Source organism: Ambystoma mexicanum, chromosome 2q (genome assembly GCF_040938575.1).
Source record: "Ambystoma mexicanum isolate Mex_15411 chromosome 2q, UKY_AmexF1_1, whole genome shotgun sequence".
Taxonomy (NCBI): Eukaryota; Metazoa; Chordata; class Amphibia; order Caudata; family Ambystomatidae; genus Ambystoma; species Ambystoma mexicanum.
In genome coordinates this window covers 1,184,229,731-1,184,254,385 of record NC_090924.1, presented here as the reverse complement: position 1 = coordinate 1,184,254,385, position 24,655 = coordinate 1,184,229,731, and the positions used below count along the sequence as shown (strand labels likewise).

Below are 24,655 nucleotides of genomic sequence, written 5' to 3'. Positions count from 1 at the left end.
TAAGTGCTATATAATAACATATCATTATCATTCGTCATGGACGTCTGCTTGCAATCACAGTAATTTAGTAATATGGGCCTATATACACTGATCTTAACTATACATATGGCGATCCATTCTTGTATGAAATGTACATCACATTATAGTGATATCATAACCATATTTTTCGTAGTGTACAATGCTATATGATGCCACTTCCTGTTTTGTCAATGAGTGAACGGTTGCGTTCCATCGCTACCCGCGATATCACTTTGGGTCAAATGACATAACTTCCTGTGATGTCATCAGGGGTCAAGGGCCATGTGATGTCATATCCACTACCCTGGCATTTTGGTGAAATGAGGTCCCTGTTGAACATATGGAACAAAACACGAGTGCGATTTATGCTGAACTATGCTGAATGGCTTCTGAAGCCACCCATCACCGTTTAGATTCTTGCAACACTTGCCTTTCCGGGGTTCATTGTTTAACATGGAAAAGCAAACCTGGAGACACATTTCAAAACCAGCAGAGTTCTGCCAGAATAAAGGTTACCAGAGAATCCCCATTCGAGTATTTCCGCACACACCAGGGTTCTCTCTCTTGTGGGCGGGCGTGTAATTCCTTGCAGAGGTAGCAATGGCAGTTGAACTGCATCGCACATGTAGTACAGCTGCAAAAGCTGACGCTTCAGACCTTATAGTCGCCATTACAGTTTCATATTTAGAAAACAGACTTCACTGCAGACAGCACAGTCGCCACTCCAGTTCCAATTAAGTGTGCTGATAGTGAAAGCAGTGTTGCTAATTTTGGGGCGATATTCAGCCCGTGAAACTGCTGCATGTTTTCTCTCTCAGTGACAAAAGGCAGTTGGTTTCCTGTAAACAAGACACGCACTGTTGCTTATCATTTGAGCATTTCTTTCTGCTTTTGCTCTCAGGCAGTTGATTTCGCGTTATCTCCTGATCTTCCCGGCAGTGTTATACTGCGTTCGCATGGGAGTAGCCCCCTTGTCCAAGAAAATGCCATGGAAGCATGTCGCAGGAGCCACTGGGAGGTTTGAAGTGGTGAAAATCTGTGCAGGATATGAAAGCGACCATGAATCGTGTGAATGCGGCAAAGGTATGTCTGATCTCATGCCAGGGAACGCTCATTGCTTTCCTGCAGGCGCCTCTGCTTGCAAGTGTCAAAGATGAGACAGGCCGCATTCACCATTACCCTTTCACAGTGGTTGTGCAGCAGTGTACCCACCGCCAGCTCACTACACACTTGCGCAGGTGGAAAAGGTGGAGTGAATACACGTTTTGGAAACAGAAACCTGTACCTGTAGCTGGAGTGGCCGTCGCCTATGGGTATTGAAATCTTCTGTGATCACAACATGGATTTGAATACAGAAAATATGTATTAGTAAGAAAGTAAACAGGGATGCCTCACTGTCTACAAGTGTGTCTCGGTAAGGTCATTACAACATTATACAGAATGCACTGTTTGCATGATGAGAATGAAACCGGCTGTGCCATTGGAGGTTGTCTAAATCAATCAGAGCTCCTGGAGACCATGCACATGGCAGCTCTGTGTGGTCCAAATCCAATTAGCATAGCATAACATATGTTCCTATTCTCTAACAGGCTGCTTCTCGAGGATGGGAAATCAGGAGTGGAGAGGAGGAAGACAACATCCTGGTCCTGAGGCAGATAACATATTACTTGCATTTATGTTGAGATTTTGGAGTGGCAGAAAGCCATGAATGGCAATGGTGACTTGCATGCATAATTCTCACCGAGCATGCAGTGTCAAAGGGAGTTTCCTTTGCTCATGGGAACATGCATGGAACATATGCTACATGTGAAATGTTCAAGCAGAAGACTATCTCGAGAGCTAAATGAGCAGGTGCAAAGGTGTAGCTGGTCAGCATTGAGAGTGTAGATATTGAATTACTGCTGTGCCACACACAACTCCTCTCATTGGAACTAGTTGCCTGATGGCTGCAGGCTATGGCGCGTTATAATCTTAACCATAAAATAACACAACTATGATGGGAGGCATTTACAATCGATTCCATAGGAATCCAATGCATTAATGCCAGCATCGAAAAGTCATGTTGGTGGTAAGGAATTTCTTTTTGCCAGCACAAATGAATGGGCCCAAACATATTGAAGTAAGTACATTACATTCTGGGTCCCAGCTCCCACTTTATATTCAGGCCTTGTGTGAAATTAGAAAAGAGTCAAATTGGCTCCATATCCATTGAACCGGAAACGCAAAGGACATGTTTATTTACTTTGCGTTATGAAATCTTTGAACACAAAATGACTGACTCCGCTAAGATTGCATTTCCTTTCAATTTGGTGATCATTGGCTTGATCATCACTCTCAATTGAACACACAAATGATTGAAAAGATTATTAAACTTTCAGGTCAGTTTGCAACCTAATGGGAAGGAGCATATTTAATCAGTTAAGCAAAAGACGATTTAAAATATGAAGAAAAAAAAAGGATTGCACATGTATTTGTTAACTGGTAATCATTTGGAATTGTACACCAAATACACACTTGGGAAACAAACTGTGAACAATGTTAACCATCAGAAAGGTGACCTGTGTGGATTCAAATTCATCAGGGGTTTCTGAGTGTTAAATATTTAGATCTGTCAATCATTATATGTGCAATCATCATATGTTTATTCATCTACTTGTTTTAGTAAAAATGAATGTAATATATCATAGGGGAGAATGGGCCTCATTACTAGTTTGGAGGAAGCCATGCCATTTTTAGTGGCATGGCTACCCCCAAACTGGGTACCGGGTCCGGGTCCCGTAAAAGGGGACTTACCAGGCCATTCCAACATTGGAGGGCCCGGTTATTTCCTTTCGCAGGACCCAGACAGGTACATCCCAATTCCCATTTGGCTCAATGGGAATGGGGAGGATGCTAACAACGGGACCGTTAATGACGGCCCCGTTGTTAGCAGTCTGGTCTGCTAGCGGGTCCCGCTCTGCACGTCTGGTGTGGCCAGGCATCCAGAGTGGGATCCTCTGCAGACCTCGTTATGTGGCGGCCCGGAATGAACGGTGCTGGTCCCTTACCGGCACCGTTCATTCCGCGGCCGCCTACGTTGTAATGAGGCCCAATGTCTTTCCACCATTGCTCTGTGGCTGAGATATCAGAGGGATATCTTAAGATCTGTTGCTGTTTCTTATCAATTGGTGAATAAGTTCTCTCTATCTCTCTCTATCTCTCTCTCTCTCTTTCTTTCTCTCTCTCTCTCTCTGTTTCCATGTGAGCTATTTTGCATTCCCACAATGCTTTGCTGATGTGGCTCTGCACTGGAGGTATACTTTCAGGCATTGGGGCATGTGTGACTTGGCTCAAATGGAATACTGCAATGTATATACTAATATACATTCTAAATCAGGTCATGTGAACGACTACCCTATCAAGCGATCCCCCATTCGAAACGCATCCTGAGCTCATTTTTTCAACATGGCTTAAGGATACAAAATAGACCTTCCTCTGTTTGCTTTACGTTGACTGCCAGACATGGCATTCATGCATCAGCATAGGCTGGTGCCAGTGATGACCACAAAATTAACCTCATTTGAGTCTCAAATCATGAGGAGGTGAAATTGTGTGGCAAATTGAGGATCGAAAGCGAAACTCTGACAAGCTAAAGCTCCAAGTACTCTGCCTAAACAGTCACCAGACAACCCAAGCCCAAGTCTTGGGAGGATATCTCAGGGGCAATGTGCTCACCTTGGAAGCAAGCGAGTCGACACGGAGCACCACAGGTTCGATCCCATGGGCCGCTCTTAGAAACCTCTGGGTATTAAGCACGTTATAAATAACCTATCATATCATATATCATATCAGAGTGTGTGTCTGCTGCTGATGTGGATGTTAACCCACGTCATTCGAGTGCTTCAAACAAGCCCTAAAAGTAGCTAGTAAAACTAAACAAATCTATAGAAATGTGACAATGGATCTGCTGCTCAGAAGACCTCAAAGTCAATTCCATAGATTTACCACATTTCATACCCCTTCAGGGGCTAAACCATGTGTGCATGCTCATAAAAACAAGCACTGATTGAATATCATCCACTCAACAAGGGAAATGGGGGTTTCATAAAATAAATATTGCCTACACGTATCCCTTCTCATCGGGAGGTCAATATTATCGTCAACAACAACATAATCCTTGGGCAATGGCCTCACAATACAAACATATACTAAACTGATAATTGCAGGAGGTCCTAAATTCAAAAACCAAAATATAAACATGTTAGGAAGCATTGCAAAAAAATCAATAAATGTGCTCATACTAACTCCAATACTGAACCTACAAGCAAGGTGTGTGCATACGGCTTTTTTGTAATTGTCTGGTGGTGGAAGCACAAGATTCTTGATGCACTGGCACTGTCTACAAGCATGCTATGCTGGAGTCCATTAAGTCACTTGGGCGGTCAGACTTCCTGGCAGCAGTGGCTATGGGTCTGAAAACCTACCGGATACACCCATGATAGAGCGGCAACATGGGTTTGAACCTGATTTAATCCTCGTTAACTTGGCCAGTGCCTCATCAACTTGAGTGAACTCTAAGTCAACTGAGTCACAGGGTTTGATTTACACTATGGGAATCTTTGTGTTTTATATTTGTGTATTTTTTGCTTGTTTTTTGCTTGTTTTGTATAAAAAAAAAGATAAATAATTTGAAAAGTTGTATATTCAACTAAACAAATTAAAAAAAATAAAATAAAAACTATGGCAATCCCTTTTCTGTCCTAAGTAAGTAAATAATAAATGGTATATATGAAACAGTTTTTATTTGTATTATTATTATTTTGTATTAATTAATCCACAATGTTTTATAAACTCTGTTTTTGGGGCGCAGATGCTGAATGTAACTAATGAAGAGAGTGTTCAATTTGTATTGTTACATGTTTATATTTCATTCATGTTATTTTGCCCCTTCTGATTTTCCAGTATGTTCGGTGCAAAGAGCATATTTGTAGATGCAATTGAAGATATTGTACAACACAATCATACTGTGCAATACAGTTCTAGATTAACCCCCCCCCCCCCAAATCCAGCACATTCTTCAAAAGTATGGTGAAGGACAAGCACCCCTCCCCTCCCTTCCTTTTCCACCTACAACTGTTCACATCTGCAACTAGATCCCATGTGATAAGTACAAACACCTTTCAAGAGCCATACACGTGTTCAAGCTCTCTGCAGGAGGTTAATGATCCCTTACAAGTGGTGTAAAAAAATAAAAAAACACACAAAAAAGTATGGTTAGAAAAGTAAGAAATGTAAAAGACACTACTGTGGTGTATTTTTATTTTACTCAAAATCAGTGTTGGCTCTCAGGGAGTTGCAAACATTTGCTATTTTATCCCTAGATGGATTTTGTAAATCATCAAGAACATTTTGATATCTGCAGAGATTATCTATAGTTATCAAGTCAGTTCACAGAACCCCTCGGTCAATTAATCAGCAATGGCATTTGCTGCTGTTAGTGTACACAGGCTTATTAGAGCATCGTCAATCCATCCCACTATGGCACAATGCACTCTACTACAAATTACCAATCACATTTCACTTTACCAGAGCATGCAAGGCATAACACATGTCTATGTTCTCTTTCTGTGTTCATTAGCAAAGCCATTTTATTGTGCTGTTCTTAAAGGCATTTCCCGAGCATTCACCACTTACCCATTATTGCCATAATAGGTTGGATTTTTCACTTTATTTGAGATTCATCACTATAGCTTACCAGATATTTCCATAACAAGACAAGTGAGTATACTTACCCAATAGCCAGATATTGAAACCAGGTGTAAGGTACTCAAACCATTACGTGTGATTGCCTTCAAATGTCTAGACACTCACACATTATCTGACTATTCTTTCAAAAAAGCAGCACATTCATACCTGGCCTATTTCAATCTGTCTTTTTTTAGTAATGTAATAACATTGGGGTTATCAATGGTTTTCATTCAACTTGCTAATAAACGTTTAGTGGCTGTTCTCAGCATCTGTGATCACTTATAGGGCCTCATTACAACTCAGGCGTTAAGGGTTAACGCAGTCGTTAACCCTTAACGCCTGATTCCAATTTTAACGGCTGCTTTTAGCAGGCGTTAAAATCCATGGCGCTAAACCGCCTTGGTGATAATTACGGCACCGTAATTTACGGTGCCGTAATTAGCGCCTTCCCCACTCCCATTATGCCCTATGGGGCAAAAATGGGAATGGGGAAGGGTAAATGGGAAATGGGGATTTACCGCCCCACTCACCTTGGAATGGGGCGGTAAATCCGCCATCCACCATGGTGTAAACATAGTTTACACCATGGTGGTAAAGTTGGTGTACTTACCGCCTGGGTCGTAATGACCCCAATAGTGTTGGGTTAGATTTAGATTTGAGGGTAGGCGGGATCCAAGACTACCAATATTAAAAGTTATCAATTAAACACTACAGTACAGCATTCTTTTTGAGTGGCTCTTGGTTCGTTAGTTTTACTTGTTCAAGCAATTGCAATACATACACAATAAGAACATAAAGAGAATGGGCACTCCTCACTTGCTGCCAAAAAAGTGGCAACGCAATTCACAAATGACATCTGAATGAGTGCAATTGAGATGTGCTTATTCAGGTACCCCGTTTCCCATTTTGAACATTTGCACATAGAAAGGGGTAATTCTTAATTTTAATGCACATCAACAATTCACAAATGGGATGTGCTTTACAATGCACAGAAATGCTTCTTTCACCTGCGCCTGTTCAGAGGCAGGGCATGTGCAAGGGGAGGCACAATTTATGGCAGGGACATTGTTAACCCAGCCATGATTTGTTTTTGAATTGTGATAGCCACGGGTTAAAACCACAATTGTCACACTAGTGTTTCCATCCCCCTAACGGGTTGTACATGCTATGTATTTTTTGTTGTCATTTCACTAGACAGGCCCCTTGATGGGGCCCATCTATGTGAAATGCACTCCCAGCAACCACTTGTTTGCTGGAGTATGTCATACATTACTGTGCATTAATGTGCATACGTTAGTGTTGGGAGCATGCTCCTGACACTGGTGTATGCAAAGGGGCTGGACAGTGCATCTTTTTGCCACTGTCCACTCCTTGCTGAAATGCACACCTCACCTTTGAGAATAAGGTGATCTGTGCATTTCTAAAAATAGCGCAAATGGAACAAGAGCATTATCTGCTCTCCTTTCATTTGCTCTATTTTATGTGAACATGCCCCAATATGATTTCCTGTTGTAGCTTTCCCTACAGTACATATATGTAGGTGTATATGTATGATATGATATGATATGGCATTTGTAACACGCCTATACACAAGTGTTTCAAAGCACGACAAGGCAAGGGAGGGGAACAAAGGGAGGATGGACAACGATCCTACTAGGCCAGGTGTCATTAAGTTCGTGCAAGTGCATGGGAAGGGGGCAGGGACCGTGCCGTACATGGGAAGATGATAACAACAAGTAACGGCCAACAAGTGGCAACTGCAAGGTCAAGTGCATACATCAGGTGTCAAGGGCTTGCAGGGGGACTGTAGGGATACAGAAACAGTCACCAAGTGCAGGGGTTGCCAGGTGGGCAGTGCAGGTGTGTGACACTGGCGGGGAGGGACCTGGGCCCGAGATCAGAGGGTGTCCAGGTAGCCAGTGCAGTTCCGGTTACAGCCATGAGGTCAGCAGAGGAGAGGAGGAGAAAAGGCAGAAGCAAAGAGAAAGGTTTTGAGGTGCTTCTGGAACCGGAGATGGTTCTCCTCAAGTTTAAGGGAGGCTGTTCCAGAGGGAGGCACCAGCCAAAGAAAGAGACCTACCACCAATTCGTTGCTTGGAGAATTGACTAACCCTAAGGGAGTTGGAGGCGGATGAGTGAGAAGGAAGATATTTAGGAAGAGAGAGTTGAAGGTATTGGGGCCCCAGGACATGTAGACTCAGAGCAGCATTTGCCATCAGGGATTGGTTGGCTGACGGGCTCTGTGCACTGACTTACTAGCCATAGATAGGCTGTTCATGTATTCAGAGGCCCAGGAATAATTTTAAATAACCCCTAGCAGTATCAAATAAAACACCTTTAAGACTGCTTGACAACCAATGTCATTTTTGGCTATTTGGGAAAATATTAATGATCACGATGTTGTTTCTGTTTTGTGACATATTTGGTAAAATGTGTGTTACAGTTTGAGCTGCCTATTATCATTTCTTACATGTCTTACACTACCTTTTGCCTCTCTTCTCACATTGCACTTTTTCAAGTGGAACCCAAGTTCTGTTAGGGGTGAATGGCTGGGGGAAAGTGAGTGAAGGATAGCTTGAGGTTAACTCTATTTTTGCGCAAGATGTTGGATTCATTGAGAAGCTTCCCAATTCTGGATCCTCCATATGTCCGTTAGGTCAAACGCTTTGCAGATCTCCTGCACTTGTAGTCTAGCTTTGGACGGATTTTTGGTTGTTAGCTTTGATTTATCTTTCTGTGCGTTGAGATGAGTATTCAGGTCGCCTCCCCAGATTATGGTAGCGTTTCACACTTGCGAGAGGCGGTACAGCACCCAGTCAAAGTTGTTTGCACCGTCTGTGTTGGGGGCGTAGGAGTTGACGAAAACCACCTCCTCTCCCTCCACTATGCCCCGAACCAGAAGAGCCCTTCCCTCGTTATCTCTTTCTGTTTGGATCAGGCAAAACCCCAGTGAAGAGTGAAGAAGAATTGTGACTCCCCTGACATAGGATGAATATGAAGAGAAGTAGCGATAGCATCCCCAGCGGCGGGCCCACAGGTGCTCGTTTTGCGGAAAAAGGTGGGTTTCCTGAATCATTGCCACCTCGACCTTGTGGTGTCTGAGTAATTGCAGGATCTTACGTGTCTTGGCCGGGATGTTGCCCCCTCTAATGTTCCAGGTTGCTACTTTGAATGTACCGGTGATGATTTATAAGACACTCGATTGCGGCAAGACCGGAGACGGAGTCCAGACACATGGGACGGCTGGATTGCATGGGAGCAGCGTCAGGCGGGAGGGCTTGTGAGGGGCAGCAGCAGCACTCTGGATGAGGCCCGCAGTTAGGCGGTGGCGCATTGTGCGCGTTTCGAACGACAACAACAATAGACCAATTTTCCTTACACGGACAACCCCCAACTCGTCCGTTTGGAACCCCCCCAACTAGAACATAAGGCGTGCTGTGCACGGGGCACGGATGTCCTTCCGAGGTTTAGTCCCCAACCTCCCATGTGCGAAGATTGCCCTGATGGCTTGGTTCCTGCTTGCTTTGGATCAGTGTCGCAGGTGTTTATCACGGCGGGACTCTCTCCGCTCTTTCTCTGTTTGAGGTTCCGGGCATTTGGTTTGCGGATCTACATCCCCGTCGGTCGAGGTATTGTGTGGCTTCTTCTGGGGAGTTGAAGAAGTGAGTATTTCCCTCCAGTTGAATGCGAAGCCTCGCCGGGAAGAGCATCGAGTACGTAATCTGGTTGGCGCGTAGTCTGTGTTTCACATGGGTGAACGATCTCCTTTGGGCTTGGACTGACGGCGAAACATCTGGGTTAAACTGGATGTCGTCCCCGTCGAAGTGTAGTTTGCCCTTTTCCCTTGCCATTCTGAGGATGGAGTCCCTGTCCTTGTAGCTTAGGAGCTTGGCTATGGTCGGGCGGGGCTCCCGGAGCAGGTCTTGCTGCAGGGATTCTGTGGGCTCTTTCCACTATGAACATTTGCGGGACGGAATAGCTCCGTGCATAGTTTTTTGATGTGTTCCTCCATTCTGACTGGTAGTTGTCTTTCTCTGACTCCGACTATCCTGATGTTATTTCATCTGGAGCGGCCTTCCAACTCCTCGTTTTTGGCGAATACGGTTTTCATTTGGCCCTCAAGCGTGGAGACACAGGAAGTGAGTGCTGATGTGCCGTTGTCCAGATCTGACACTCTCTGTTCGAGGGAGTAGAACCTGTCGCTGTGTTTGTCGAGCCGGTGCTGTAACAGGTCCACCTTGGACGAGAGCGAGTCTATCTTGCTGTCCAGGCCGCCTATCCCAGCTTTTAGTTCCATCAGGATTTCCCTAATGTCCGTTTGTTGCAGTAGCTCTGCCTCCGACTGATTGTTCGGGGATTCTGGGCGGTGTTCCGGCTGGGTGTTTTAGGTGCTGGGCCTGCATCAAAATGTTGTCTTTTCTGGGACTTGTCCGGCTTCCCCATCTTCAACTTGGCTACGGTGTCAGAGCATCTGATTTTCGGGTGTAGCAAAGGCGCGGTCGAGGCGATCAGATTTGGCCGAGCGAGGGGCCTAGACCAAGCCACGCGGGGAGTCGCTATCGGCCAAAATGGCGGGGGCGCCACAGAGCGACCCCGGTTTGTTGGCGAAGCGTAGTCTCACCGTCCCGCCTGTTTTGCATGCTTCTGTGGGTCTCCAATCGCCTCCCGCCCCTCTCCTGCGGGTGGTTCGCGCCACCACTGTCCTACTGCTGGCTGAGAGCCGTGGGGCCGTTCCTCAGGGCTGGCGGGGCGGCGCCCCGATTCCGAGCGGTTCCCACCATGCCGCTTTCTACTGGAGGTGGGCGTGGCAGGTCCCGCAGGTGGCTCTTGTCCGTCTACGAAGGATTTTGGACAGGCGGGTCGGGTCTTCCAGGCCCCACACAGTTCGTGGTTGTGCAGACTGCACTACGCAGCGGATTTCTCACGGAAGGCGAGTCCGATTTACTCCGAATTTTCGACAGAGATGAGGTGCTGCTCTAGGATAGAGTATTTCTTGCGGATTTAGTGTTTCGCCACAGGATTGCCACGATTAATCAGGATTCATGCGGGAGGTAGCCGGGAGCTCACAGGGGAGCGGCCATCTTGGTCAGCCCTCTAGTGCCCTCTTCATTTAACAAATCTGAAAATATTCCAGAGTAATATTTCTAGGCAGCTGCCTGAGCTCACAAAATGGCAGATTTCTACATTAACGACTTTGGGCCCACATATCTCAAAATTGGGTGCTTCGATTTTCCTAATTTATTGTAGACTGGAGATTGTTTCTGGATTTTATCTGGAATTCATTAACTTTAAAAAAAAATCTATAGAACCAATTTGTACATATTAACATATTTAACATATGAAATGTATCTATATATGAAGCAGGTCCATAATAAATGCACATATTTCATACAAACTGTACACTGAGCGTACAAGTTTTCAAGCTCATACATTATGCAAATAACAGTGTGTACATTCCACAATTAACATCTCCTAAAAACTCCCATCAAAGGCAAGTCTAGGATGACTTTGATGTCAGTTTTAAAGTGATGAAATACATGTTCATGCTGCATATGAACTGTACACAGAGTGTATGAGTTTTACAGGTCATACATTACACAATTATCATTTAAAAACGCACATGAAATGTGAGTCATGGCTGACTTTGTAAGTTTTAAAGTAATTGGATAAATGTACACTTCATACAAAAAAAGAACACTTTTCATACACAAAGATGCACTTCAATAGGCGTACAATCCATGAGCACAATGGAGGTACATTTCATATTTAAACCCTCAGGTACGTTTGTGATATTAACATTGTGTATATGAACTCTAATAGCATGCTCCTACGACACGCACCTAATACAAACACACTTATTGCACATAGCACATTGACGTATGACAAGTACTTTCAAATGCTCCTATGACACTTGCTCCTATGACAAATGCTCCTACCACATATGCTGCTACCAAACACACCCTTATGACATACGCCCTGATAGCAACTCCACTGACACATGCTCCTTCGACACAAGCTACTATAACATGTGCTTCTACAACACACGCTCCTATAATGCATGTTCCAATTGCAGGCACATCTATTACACATAAGCCTACCAGACATAACATGCTCCTACAATATGCGTTCCTATTACACATAGTGCTACGACAAACAATCTTACAACACATACTTCTACCACACAGGCGGCTACAACATGCACTGCAATCACATATACAGAGGTTTTGAGGTTTACAGTTGATACTTTACAAAATTAATATAACCTGAAAACTGACATCAAAGGCAAGTCATTTGAACTGTAAACATTGTGTATGAGTTTTACTGTTCGCCCACTACACAATTAAGATCTCCTAAAAACGCACATGAAAGGCAAGTCAGAGATGACTTTGATATCAGTTTTAAAGTATTGAAATAAATGTACACTTTTCATATAAAAAATGTACACTTTAGGAGGAATAAACTGCATGAGCTACATTTTACATGAATACCCTACATGTACATTTGTGATATTAACATTGTGTATATCAGGGTTCTGCAATCTTTGGCTCTCCACATGTTTTGCACTACATTTGAAATGATATCTGGATATTGACTACATTGGTATGGAATGATCTTAGTTGAAGTCCAAAACATCTGGAGATCCAAAGGTTGCATACCTCTGGATATTAACACTAATACTTTGCTTAATACACACACGCTCACTGCACATAACATGCAGACATACTACAAGTGCTCTGAAATGCTCCAACACATGCCCCTACCACATACAGTGGCACACACTTTCCACACCCTCTTATGATACATTCTCACATGCACCTACAACACATGCACCTACTTCAGCTACTTCTATGATGACACATGCTTCTACCACACATGCTCCTACCACATATGCTCCTACCACATATGCTTCCAACCCCCACTCCTACAACTCACACTTTTACAGCACACACTATCATGACACACACTTTCCACACACTCTTATGACACATAATCACATGCACCTACAACACATGCACCTACGGCAGCTACTTCTATGACGATACATGCCCTTATGGCAACAAATGGTCCTATGATGACACGTGCTCCTACCACACATGCTCCTACCACACACGCTCTTATTACACATGTTTGTACCACATACGATTCCACCACACAGTTCTACAATGCACACTTTTACAAAACAAACTATTGTGACACACACTTTCTGCACACTCTTAGGACACACACAGGCTGTTACCACAGACACACACTCCTATGACATATGCTCCTACGACACCCACTGCTATGACATGCACGTCTACAACACACACTCTCATAATACATGTTCTGATGACAAGCACACCCACTATGCAGAACATGTGCTCTTAGGACACACATTCCAATCTCACACATTCTTATGCTGCACATTTACTACACACTCTTAAAACACATGTAGCTACATCATGCACTGTAATCACAAAACTGAGAGTGTATGAGTTTTTCAGCTGGTAAATTACAAAATTAACATCTTAAAATTGCATCAAAGGCAGTCATACAAACTGAACAAAGAGCCTATGTGTTCTACAGTCCATACATTACACAATTAACATCTAAAAGCTCATATCAAAGGCCAGTGACAGCTGACTTTCACGTCAGTTTGAAATGTATGGAACAAACATACACTTTTCATATGAAAATGGAAAATTTTCAGGTGAAAAATTATACTTTAGGAGGCATACAATTCATGAGCAGAATGGAAGTATACTTTATATTAAATTCCTGCACATACATTATGATATTAACATTTTCTATATTAACACTTCTAACACAAACTCTTACTATGTACCTTCTGTGGGGAGCTGGAGTGAGGAGTCAGACACAGAGGTGACATTTCAACAATGTATTTACTCAACCAGTAAAGTAAAGGCCTACCTCTCCCTATCACTATCAGGGTTTTGACTCCCTTCTCCTGGTTCAACAATACTTATCAAATTCTTGCAGTTCTCTCCAAGGTTCTCTCAGGGTGTTCACCAATGTAACATAATCCTTCTTTCTCTATGGACTGTTAATCCTGAGGCTTCTTTCAGTTACTAGACTTTGTTCATGCTTAAACCAAGCACTGAGATGAGGGAGATAACTCCCAAGGTTTCTTTCCTCTGCCACACTTAGTTCACACTTAGGCCAGTACTAAACAAGGGAAATTACTCCTGAGGCTTCTTTCATCTGTCAAACCTAGTTCACACTTGGTCCAAGAACTGAGACGAGGGAGATTACACCTGAGGCTTTGTTCATCTTTCACAGTAAGTTCACACCTGGGCCAAGCACGGGGATGAGGGAGATTACTCCTGTTACGCTCTTCCACAGTATTATCAATCGTCTCTTTCTGATCAATATTGGTTTCATGGCAACTACTGAGATGAGGGAGAGTACTCTGTGTGTTGCTCTCAGCTACTCCCACTCCCCCTAGAGGGTCGACCATGCCTCCAGTTGCCTACTTCTGGGTTATGGCACCTCATAGGTTCTTCCTGGGGTTGGGATCTGCAGCTTCTGCTTTCTTGTCTTCCCTCTCCAGTCTCTAGAATTATGTGGCAGCTCTGAAGACTTCTGCGAGCAAAGGCATCAGTGCAGTTTTGGGGCTGAATGGTCCACTTCTGTGAGGTCACGCCACCGCTGTCCCAGTACCATCTCGATCTCACACCAGCTCCTGCCTGGCCTGAAAATTACACTCTCTACCTTCTGCTAGTATCCCTGCTGATCCACTCTCTTCTTGATCCTCATTTCCCGGTTCGAAGGTCCTGGGCTGTCCAGACTGTACACCTGGTCCCCCCTTCTGTAAGTCCATCATCTCTCTTTATATTTCCATGCTGGGTCCTCCCCAGTGTAGTGGGATAGTGATTTGTTTGTTTAGTTTTGGTAATCTCTATGCTTCTTTGTAGCCATGTCTTTCCAATACCTGTCAGGTAGATATTCCCCATGACTCCCTTGGCATTCTTCTTCTTCTCAGTACTTGCCGCATAGAAATCAAGAGTACATGGAATGTTGGTACTGATGATTTCAGACTTAGCAGGAAGAAGACAAGGAGCTTGTCGATAGTGCCCTGTGGTACTGTCAAAGTCAGTCCCTATGGGGGATAGAGATTTTACAGAAGTTAAAGATTTCATAGTCTCACAGCCATCAGGGTTGGGAAGATCTATCCCAAAACAGGAATTCTTGTCCCCAGAATGGGAGTCTCCCTTTATGAGGTCTTGCTTATTCCAAGTATTAGGTTGAATATTTGGCAGGGACCTCATCACCCTTGTCTCACAGGGAAGGGTTCCCTCCTGGGGAGAAGTGATGCAATTTCATGATTTGTTGCACCTATTACAACACATGCTCCTATAACACATGCTTATTTAACATGCACTCCTCTAATGTATGTTCCTACCACACGCCTTACTACGACACCTGCTCCTACAACAAACAGTCTTACAACACGCTCTTGTAAAACATGCTCCAATCATCCGTGCACCTACCACATGCACTGCTATTACTCACACTCTTATCACCCACACTCTTGAAACATGTACCTACAACACATGCACATATATCACATGCACCTACAACATGTGGATGTGAGACACACACTCCTGTAGCACATGCTCCCATAACATGCCATCGGACTTCACACACTCTTATAACACACACAATTATGGCACATGCTCCTACAGCACATGCTGCTACAAGACATGTTTCAACATGAGGACATACAGCATGTGGACGCACAGCACACACTCCTATGGGACATGTCCCCAAAACATGCCATTTGACTACACACACTCTTATAATACACACTGTTATGACATGCGTGCCTTCAACATTTGCTCCTTTAACACACGTGCCTACCGCAACTATACAATCTTACACCACACTCTTACAACACAGAAACGTTCAACACATGCACCTACTACATGCACTGTTACAAAACATGCTGTTGTCACACACACTCGTATACTATATGTTCTTACAACAAACACTTGTATTTCAACAAACACTCAAAATCAATGATCACGCAACCGTTAAAAAAAGTAGAAAATTATTTGGAAAAAAAAGTTTTACAAAACAGCTATGGTTAAACCAACATTGACATGTCTGCAACCATCACAAATAATAATGTTAAAGTCACATAAGAAACTTTATTGATAAATTAAAAAAATATATTTTAATCAAATATCATAGTAACATTAACTCACCCACATACTTAAATGCATACAATATTACCATAACATAATAACAATTTCACAATCAAAACAATTGTATAAAATGTAAATCATTCAAAAATACATGAAATGTAGACCTATAGTATTTTGAAAGAAAGTATACAATATTTGTGTAATACAAAATGACTACATAATAAACTTAAAACATAATATACACAAGCATAATTCTTCCCAAAAATGTGCCATTAAAATACACAAAATGTTTAACAAAATAAATCTACAATAACAAAACCTACACAAGTGTTCAAGTGTCATATATAGCGTCTCACACACACAACAATATCATTAACGAGGAACATGTCATTATTGTAAATACATGTAATTTACTAAATAATAGACATAATATAAAAAGAAAACAGACACTAAGCAACTAAAAAGGTATTAAACTATCATAGACAGTACAAGCTTAGTAACATTTATGTCTACAAATAACATATAAATAACATTAATAGTTCTTACACTATGCATTCAAATTGCAAACATGTAATGTGTGCTTAATTAAATTGAGTAATGCGAGCTGTAAATACTAACAAAAGCAGAACAAATATAATTCTCATTAAAAGCATGAATAAATACAAGTTACATTTTTTTTTAAAAACAAGTATTCATAGAACACATTACATTACTTTCAATATGAAGCAATTTGGAGCAACAACGCCATTTTGACAACATAAACAGGCTAAGCTAAGGTAACCAGGATATTTTGTTTTTCCATGATCTTTTGGATTCCTCTGCCTCTGGAGTAATCAGATCAACAAAATCTGAGGTTGTCTTGGTAGTCCACCAATGATCCAGGATGTCATGGTTCCCGCTTATGTTCTTGATTCAATTTTCTATGGATTGGTACTCCATCTGGATACATCCCCTGTTATGTCTCAGCCTTTGTTACGGATGTTGAATTGAAGGGATTTCTGATTAAACGTTCTTTCCTTAATGTTTCCATTAACATTCAGCAATCTAACTCTTTTTGACTGTAACAGGCCTCCTTGTCTTGCGGTTATCATCATTTTAGGTCCTACTTCCTATTTAGAGAGATTTAATTCAGATATTGGATTTGTTGAGGTATTTATTTATTCTTGATTTGGGGAATTGAAAACTAGGTCCTCAATGAGAAGTTATTTGAGGATTCTGATGTTTGCCTATTCTCCTGATCGGGTATCCCAACCTTTCTGGCATTCTCAGGTGTTTCTTAGCTTCACAGAGATACTTGCTTTGAGCCAATGCAATCCTCTTCTCTAAAATTCCTCACACAAGTGATCGTCCTTTTCACTGTTGCATCAGCAGGTTTATTGTGAGTGTTTGACCATTGACTTGATCAGGATGCTAACTCAGTTAAAGTCCCAAGAGACTGTTATTGTGCCCATCTCATTATCTTGACCCTAAGGTGTGTTCTTGTTTTTTGATCAGATTCATCATTCTAATGTTCAAAATGTGGCCTCTCCTTTGGGAATACAAAGGTTGTTTTCTCTTTTCTGGCCAAAGTCCGAAAAGTAGTAAGAAAACCTTTAAAGCGAACATGTGCAAATGATTCCGAAAGATAATATATGCCAACAAGTTATCACCTCTGTATTATTTTTATTTTTATTTTTGTTTTTTCCTGAAGCACTGAGAACCACACATGTAAGCACAGTGTGAACAGTGCGAACAGGTGGTGATAGGGTGGACTAAAAGAGGAGTATCCGATTTTGTGTTTGAAAGGGGGAATGGGGGATCAAACACATTTCATCAAGTATGACAGTCTACAGTTCGATTGGCAAGATATGAAATTACTGGACCTAGTTTTTAGCATGGATAAAGTCATGGAAATCTGCAAAGTATTTATGCTGAGAGCATAATTATATGCATGATGTGATATGATATCATATGGCATTTGTAACGTGCCTATACACAAGTCTTTTGAGGCACAACGAGGCAAGGGAGGGGGAAACAGAGGGAGGACAGACAACAATCCTACTAGGCCAGGTGTCATTCAGATCGCACAAGTGCATGGGAAGGGTGGGGCGAAGGAGGTGGGGAAAGTGCAGTACATGGGATAGTAGAATAAATAAGATAATAGAACAGCCGGATGGTGGCAAGTTCAGGTAAGAGCAGACATAAGTGCTGGTAGGGGGGACTGTAGGGATACAGAACAACAGTCCCCATGTGTGGGGGTTGCCACGGAGGCAGTGCAGGTGTGCAATTGGCGGGGCCAGAGCCTGAGATCAGAAGGGGGGCCCGAGATCAGAAGGGTGGCCGGGTAGCCAGTTCAATTACAGACAGGAATTCAGCAAGGGAGAGGGGGAGAGAAAGCAGAAACAAAGAGAAAGGTTTTGAGGTGCTTCCGGAACCAGAGATGGTTCTCCTCAAGTTTCAGGGAGGCAGGAAGGCTGTTCGAGAGGGAGGCCTCTGCCGAAGAGAGAGATCTACCACCAACTTGTTTCTTGGCGAAGCGACTGACCCTGAGGGAGTTGGAGGCTGATGAGCAAAGAGCGTGAGTAGGAAGATTTTTGGGAAGAGAGTGTTGAAGATATTGCGGCCCCAGGCCCCAGAAAGCCTTGTGGACAATGCAGAGGGTTTTGAACTTAATCCTCGCAGCCACTGGGAGCCAATGCAGAGATTTCAGTCCTGGAGAGATACGATCCCTGGGCTTGAGGCCAAGGACAAGTCTCGCAGTCCTGTTCTGGATAAGTTGAAGAGGGCAGAGAGTAGAGGCAGGCAGATTTAGATAGAGGCTGTTACAATAGTCCAGTCTAGAGAGAACCAGGGCTCTGGAGATGGTGAGCTTCTGGGGAAGGAGAGGAAGGGAAGAATACCTCTAAGGAGGTGTAGCTGGTAGTGGGACTTTTTAGAGACGACAGAGATGTGAGGAGAGAAGGTGAGCGTGGAGTCAAAGGTGACCCCAAGGTTTTTAGGCTTGCAGGTGGGAGCAGGAAGAGGGCCAAAGGAGGCCGGCCAGAGAGCTGCAGGGAAGGAGGGAGTGGGTGTGCCAATGAGCAGCAAAATCTCAGTCTTACTGGCATTAATGCAGAGGTCATTGGCGGCACACCACTCCTGGATAGCAGACAGACAGTCAGAGATGAGGGAAGGAGAGGAGGAGACCGAGGGTAGCCTGAAAATGAGCTGGGTGTCATCCGCATAGCACTGAAAATTGGGGCAGAGAGCGGCAATGCAGTGGGCTAGGAGTGCCAGGTATTGGTTGAACAGCCAGCAGAGAGGTTAGCTCCCTGGGGGAGACCACAGGTAGAGAAAAAGATATCAGAGAGGAAGGACCCAACTTGGACCTGGGAGGGTCGGTCAGAGGAAAAGGTCAGAGACGCGAGAGCCTGGCCAGTGATACCCAGGTTATCACGGAGACGGTTGAGCAGGATGGCATGGTTGACAGTATCGAAGGCAGAAGAGAGATCAAGCAAAATGAGGACACACAGGGTGTTGGAGTCAAGGTCAGGTCTTCACGGATGTTCAGGAGAGCAGTTTCCGTGATTCTGGCAGCTCTGAAGCCAGACTGATGGCTGTGAAGACAACCAACAGATTCAGTGTGGAGATTAAGCTGGGAGATGGCCAGTTTCTCCAGAAGCTTGCCTAGGAAGGTAGTGATGTAGATTAGGCGATAGTTAGCCAGGCAGGAGGGGTCGGCAGAGGGTTTCTTAAGGAGGGGGTGCACAAGGGAGTGCTTCAAGGGGGATGGGAAAACTCCAGTGGTGAAGGATGATTGCAGAAATCAGCCAGGGCAGGGGCCAGGGAGTCAATATGGATAGTTTTGGAGGAACAGGGGTGAACCTGTTTCAACAAGACTTTAATGGATCGGAATTTTCTAGCAACCTTGTCAGCAGATTAAAGGGGAAAGGCAGAGAAGGAGGGAGGGGTGGCGGCTGCAGAAGGGCCAGAGGAAGAGCAAGGAATGGAGAGAGGGAGGCGAGAGGAGGAGAGTGAGGACAGGATGTCCTGAGTTTTTGAGATGAAGTCAGAAGCCAGTGCCGTGCAGAGGGCCTGTGAAGATAGAGGAGAGGTAGAGACTGCGGCTGGATTGGCTAGTTCTTTGCAGATTTTAAAGAGTTCAGCCGAGTTGTTAGATGCAGCAGAGATGCAGGCTTGGATATCCACGCTTGGTGAGAACGGAGAGCCAGTATTGTCTTTGTAACAGGCGACAGGCCAGTGTGTCACCCTGGACTTGCGTTTTAGGGTGAAGAGATCTGAGTCATACCAGGATTTACACTTGCCTTTGGGCTTCAGGTGGATTCTCATCACAGGGGCAAGGATATCGAGAGTATCAGATATAAAAGAGTGGAGCAGGGAGAGGGCTGTGTCAGGGTGAGAGTCAGCCAAAGGGGGAAAAGGGGGTGAGAATGTGGTGGCAAAAGCCTCAACTGACACACGCTTCATAGGTCGAATGACCGAGACCTGGGGGTAGGGAGGGTGAGGTGGGAGGATAGGAGAAAGTGTTCACTCCAGTAGAGAGGAGTGGAGAGAGGTACAGAGAGGGGAAGGTCAGAGGAGATCAGAAAATCGAGAGTGTGTCCTTCAGAATGAGTCGGACCAGAGGGGAGAATGGTGAGTGAGAGAGAGTCGCAGGGATGCCGAAAGAGTCCAGAGGGGGGACAGGAGGCATCCAGGTGGATGTTATAGTCTCCAATAAGGAGGAGTTGAGTGGTTGAGGCCAGGAGTGAGGAGGAGAGGTCAGCCCACTCAGAGAGGAAGGAAGAAATCTGACCAGGTGGCTGATAGATAGTAGCCACAGTAAGGGAATGGCTTGGGGAGAGAGAGAGCCGGCAGACGAGGCATTCAAAAGAGGAGTAAGACTGTGTAGGGGTAACAGAGACAGGAATCCACTCAGGGAAGATAAGGGCAACACCCCCACCAGATCTGTTGGGCCTGGGCACAGAGACGATCTTGCAGCCGTTAAGGAAGGAGTGTGTCAAAGCTGGCAATAGAGCTGCCCGTGAACCATGTCTCAGTGAGACCGAGGACATCAAGGTCGAGTTTTTCAAGAAGGCGGCAGATATCAGAGGAATGTTTGACAGCAGAGCGAGAGTTTAGTGTGGCAATGTGAAGAAGCTTACCATCCTTGAAGGACTTCCGGGGAGGGGTACAGATCAGAGGTACGCCCTGCGGAGGTGGAGAAGGAGCACAAGAGGGGGCGGAGAGGGGGGGAGGCAAAGTAGCCGAGGAAAGGGGTGGGGGAAAGCAGGAAAAGAAAGGAAGTTGATGAGGCACGGGAAGCATCTATCGAATAGGTGAAGGTTGGCCTGAGGGCCTTGGACCAAGACGGTCCCATTAGAGTAGACATTAATGATGATCTTAGATGAGTGGAAGGAGGCCAAGAGGACATCCCAGTGGGTGCCACCATTAATGGGAGAAGAGGAGAAGGGAGAGAGCACAGAAACCATATGAAGGGTCCATAGGTCAGGAAAAGGCACGACAAAGAGGATGTCAGTGAGAGTTTCCTTGGAGGAGGCACTGGTGTAGGTGTCAGCGATAGGGAGGCCTGGGTTGGAGACCAGGATGTCCTTTTTAATCTTCTTCCTACCAGATTTAGTGAGGAGAGCAGGATAGTCGATAGAGAAGCAGTTAGAAAAAATAGGTGAGACAGAGAGCACCATAGAGTAGAAGGGATGGAGGGGAGACACTTGCGAGAATAGGCAGACAGATGGCGAGCGTCAATCGCGTTGAGCAGTAGGACAGACTCTCAGGGTTAAGCGCTCAGAAATACTTACTTTTAGAACCTGTGGATAAGTCACTTCGTTTTGCGAATCCTGCAAGTGGAGAAAAAGCCTAGTTTTTTACAGTGCAAACATTTTACATACAGAACAGTGCGTATTTACAGCAACCTGTGGAGAGGCCACCTAAGTCTGAGAATCCTGCAAGTGGAGAAAAAACCTAGTTTACAGCACAAACGTTTTACATACAGAACAGTGCATATTACAGCAACACTGGGGGCAGCACAGCAGTACTTGTGTGTCTGTAGGGAGTAGACAGGGAGGCCAGTGGGACAGACCAGGGTGACTGGCTGGCAACTGGTGTCCCCTGCGGACAGCTGCAGACACTCAGGAGCCGCAACCGTGGTAGCCGCCCTTTGCCTTGGGGGCCCTTACCGTGGTGGGGCTGCCGAGCAGGGGGCTGCAAGGAGGGTCAGTTAAGACCAGATGTTCACCCAATAGGGGAGGGGAAAGGGGGGGTGGGCGGGCAGGGAGGCGGGAGTGAGAGGGGACCAGGAAGTGGCTGCAGGGGGAGGGGGTAGGGGGAAAAACAATGCGCTTGAAGCACAATACACCAACAAAACATTAAAAACTAAATGGAGGCCCTGAGGACCGTGATGGGGTCTTACCAGCAAGCTGGACTGCCAGTGAACTGCTCACACCCGCTTTACTGTACAAAAGAAGCGAGCGGTGAGAGCAGCCATCGGGTAGTCCAGAAGGACACCAGTATGCACCAATCAGAGGGGGGGCAGGCAGGGAGGCGGGAGGGGGAAAAACAACGCGCTCGAAGCGCAATACACCAACATAAAATTAAAAACTGAATGGAGGCCCCGAGGACCCTGCTGGGGTGCAAGCTGGACTGCCGGCGAACTACTCACAACCGCTTCACTGTACAAAAGAGAAGGTAATGGCTACGTTTGTTTCTGCAATAGAGGTTGATATCTCTGTAAAGGGAAAATAGGGCAGTTTCATCCCTTTGCATGTAATTCGGGATTCGTTGGGAAGCCTTAACATTCTTAACCGAGGCAAGTGATGTTTTCATTTCAATCATTTGCTCAGTGACTCCAGGTGTAGCTTTTAAATATGTTTTAGTCCTTATACGTTTCATAACAGTTTTTCAATAATTCAACATTTTTGGTTTATTTTGCTGTACTCCAGGCAGCAAGCTAGACAAAAGTGCTATTCAAGATTTGTCAACAGAATGAATTTGTACAGCGTCATGTTTATTAATAATTTTGTGTATTCAATTAACATGTGCAATCTTGCTATACAGTCTCTGAGCAATGGACTTGACACAAAAGGTTTATGACTTGTTATTTTAAAGAAAATACTGTTTACTATGTAGCGAATGTAGTAATTGATTATTTTTATTTCATTTGAACTGCTGCTAAACTTGAAATTTGTATCTGCTTTTAAAAGCATTTTAGTAATTAGCATATTGTGAGTCTAACATATTAGGATTCCATTGATAACACTTTCCTTTGGAAGCTAGTGAGTGAACAGTCCACCCCTTGGTATTACGCCTTTCGCCTCGTTACGCAAACACATTCTGTGTTGCTCATCGCCACGTTCTGGATAGAACTACAGTTCCCTTGAGCTTGTTGGTTCTTCGTTTCCTCTGCAGCCCTTCTTCTCCACCAACAGCTGCAACACCCTGGCAAGAGCCCTAATTCTGTCAAAACTCGACTATTGCAACACCCTATATCTGGGGCTAACAAATACATCACTAACACAATCCAGATTGTACAAAATAATGCTCTCAGAGCAGCACTGAGTATCCCCAAAAAAGATCACATCTCTGACATATGGAGATCGAACAACTTGGCTCACCACAACGGACAAAAACTCACTCAAAGTTGCCTCACTCATTCACTCACAAATGTCTTAATAACGCTGCCCCACAATACCTCATAGACAGGCTCACTAGACACTGTGCCCAGATTTAATTGTTCCAAAACTGGAGGAAACAGCTTCCCGGTCAAAGCTGCCCAACTCTGGAACTCCCTTCCTCCAGCCCCAAGGGCTGATCAAACATACCCACACTTTAGGCACAACTACATTCTCTGGATCAAGGAAAATGATTGCAACTGTCCTAAACCCTGTAAATAATCTATATATATGTATGTATATGTATATATATATATATATATATATATATATATATATATATATATATATATATATATATATATATATATATATATATGCATATTACTGCATAGCAATGTAACCAAAGCTGAATATTTAACTATATATATTTCTGCGCCCTGATACCCTTGGGTCTGGTGCGCATTATAAATGATAAAACAAACAAACAAACAAACAAACTTATTTGCATACCAGGTGCATGAGCACTGGCACGTGAGGATCAAGCCGGCTAGTACCAGTTTGTGTCCGCTTTGTTAGCTGCTTTTGCTCTTCTGATTCATGATGGCTACAGGTATTTGCATTGCTGCACCACTATGTCATCTATCCCTGAGACACTAGCTACATTACATAGCACTGTCTCTTCCGCATATATCCACGATAACGGTTCATACTAAAGAATAAAGCGCAAATATCCGTGGCAGTGCACAAGGACGCGCTTCCCACTCCTGGTGTCTTGTTTGCTAGAGATGCTGTAACCTTACCAATTAAACAGGCGCTGGACACTGAATCCATAGGCACACCTCCAGTTGAACCACAATGGGCACATGCCACAGATGTTCTCCCTATACCTGGACCCATAGGGATGGTTTCTGTTACCTTTGACCCAATGAGTGCTAATGAAGGAAGCATTATCCCCAACCCTCAGCTAGGCCACCCTGCACACACATCTCCCACCCACCTTTCAACAAGACATTCCCATACCAATTTACAATAATATGCATACAACCCTACGCATCTCAGGTTTTAATAAAGTAGATGATACGATACAGGAAGAATGTTATTGGAAGAGGGGTTGGAGATAGGAAATGCCCAAGAGTGTTTGACGGCTTAATTTTTCCCCCAAAGGAATTACTT

At 44.2% G+C, this 24,655-nt stretch overlaps 1 protein-coding gene across 1 annotated transcript in view; it reads right to left on the bottom strand.

The window, feature by feature from the left end:
* Positions 1–24,655, bottom strand: part of MALRD1 (MAM and LDL receptor class A domain containing 1) — a 3,359,462-nt gene that overhangs the window by 2,830,183 nt on the left and 504,624 nt on the right. The window contains exon 13 of the mRNA XM_069646615.1: positions 14,678–14,845. Coding sequence (XP_069502716.1) covers positions 14,678–14,845 — 168 coding nt within the window. The remainder of the gene's footprint in view (positions 1–14,677; positions 14,846–24,655) is intronic.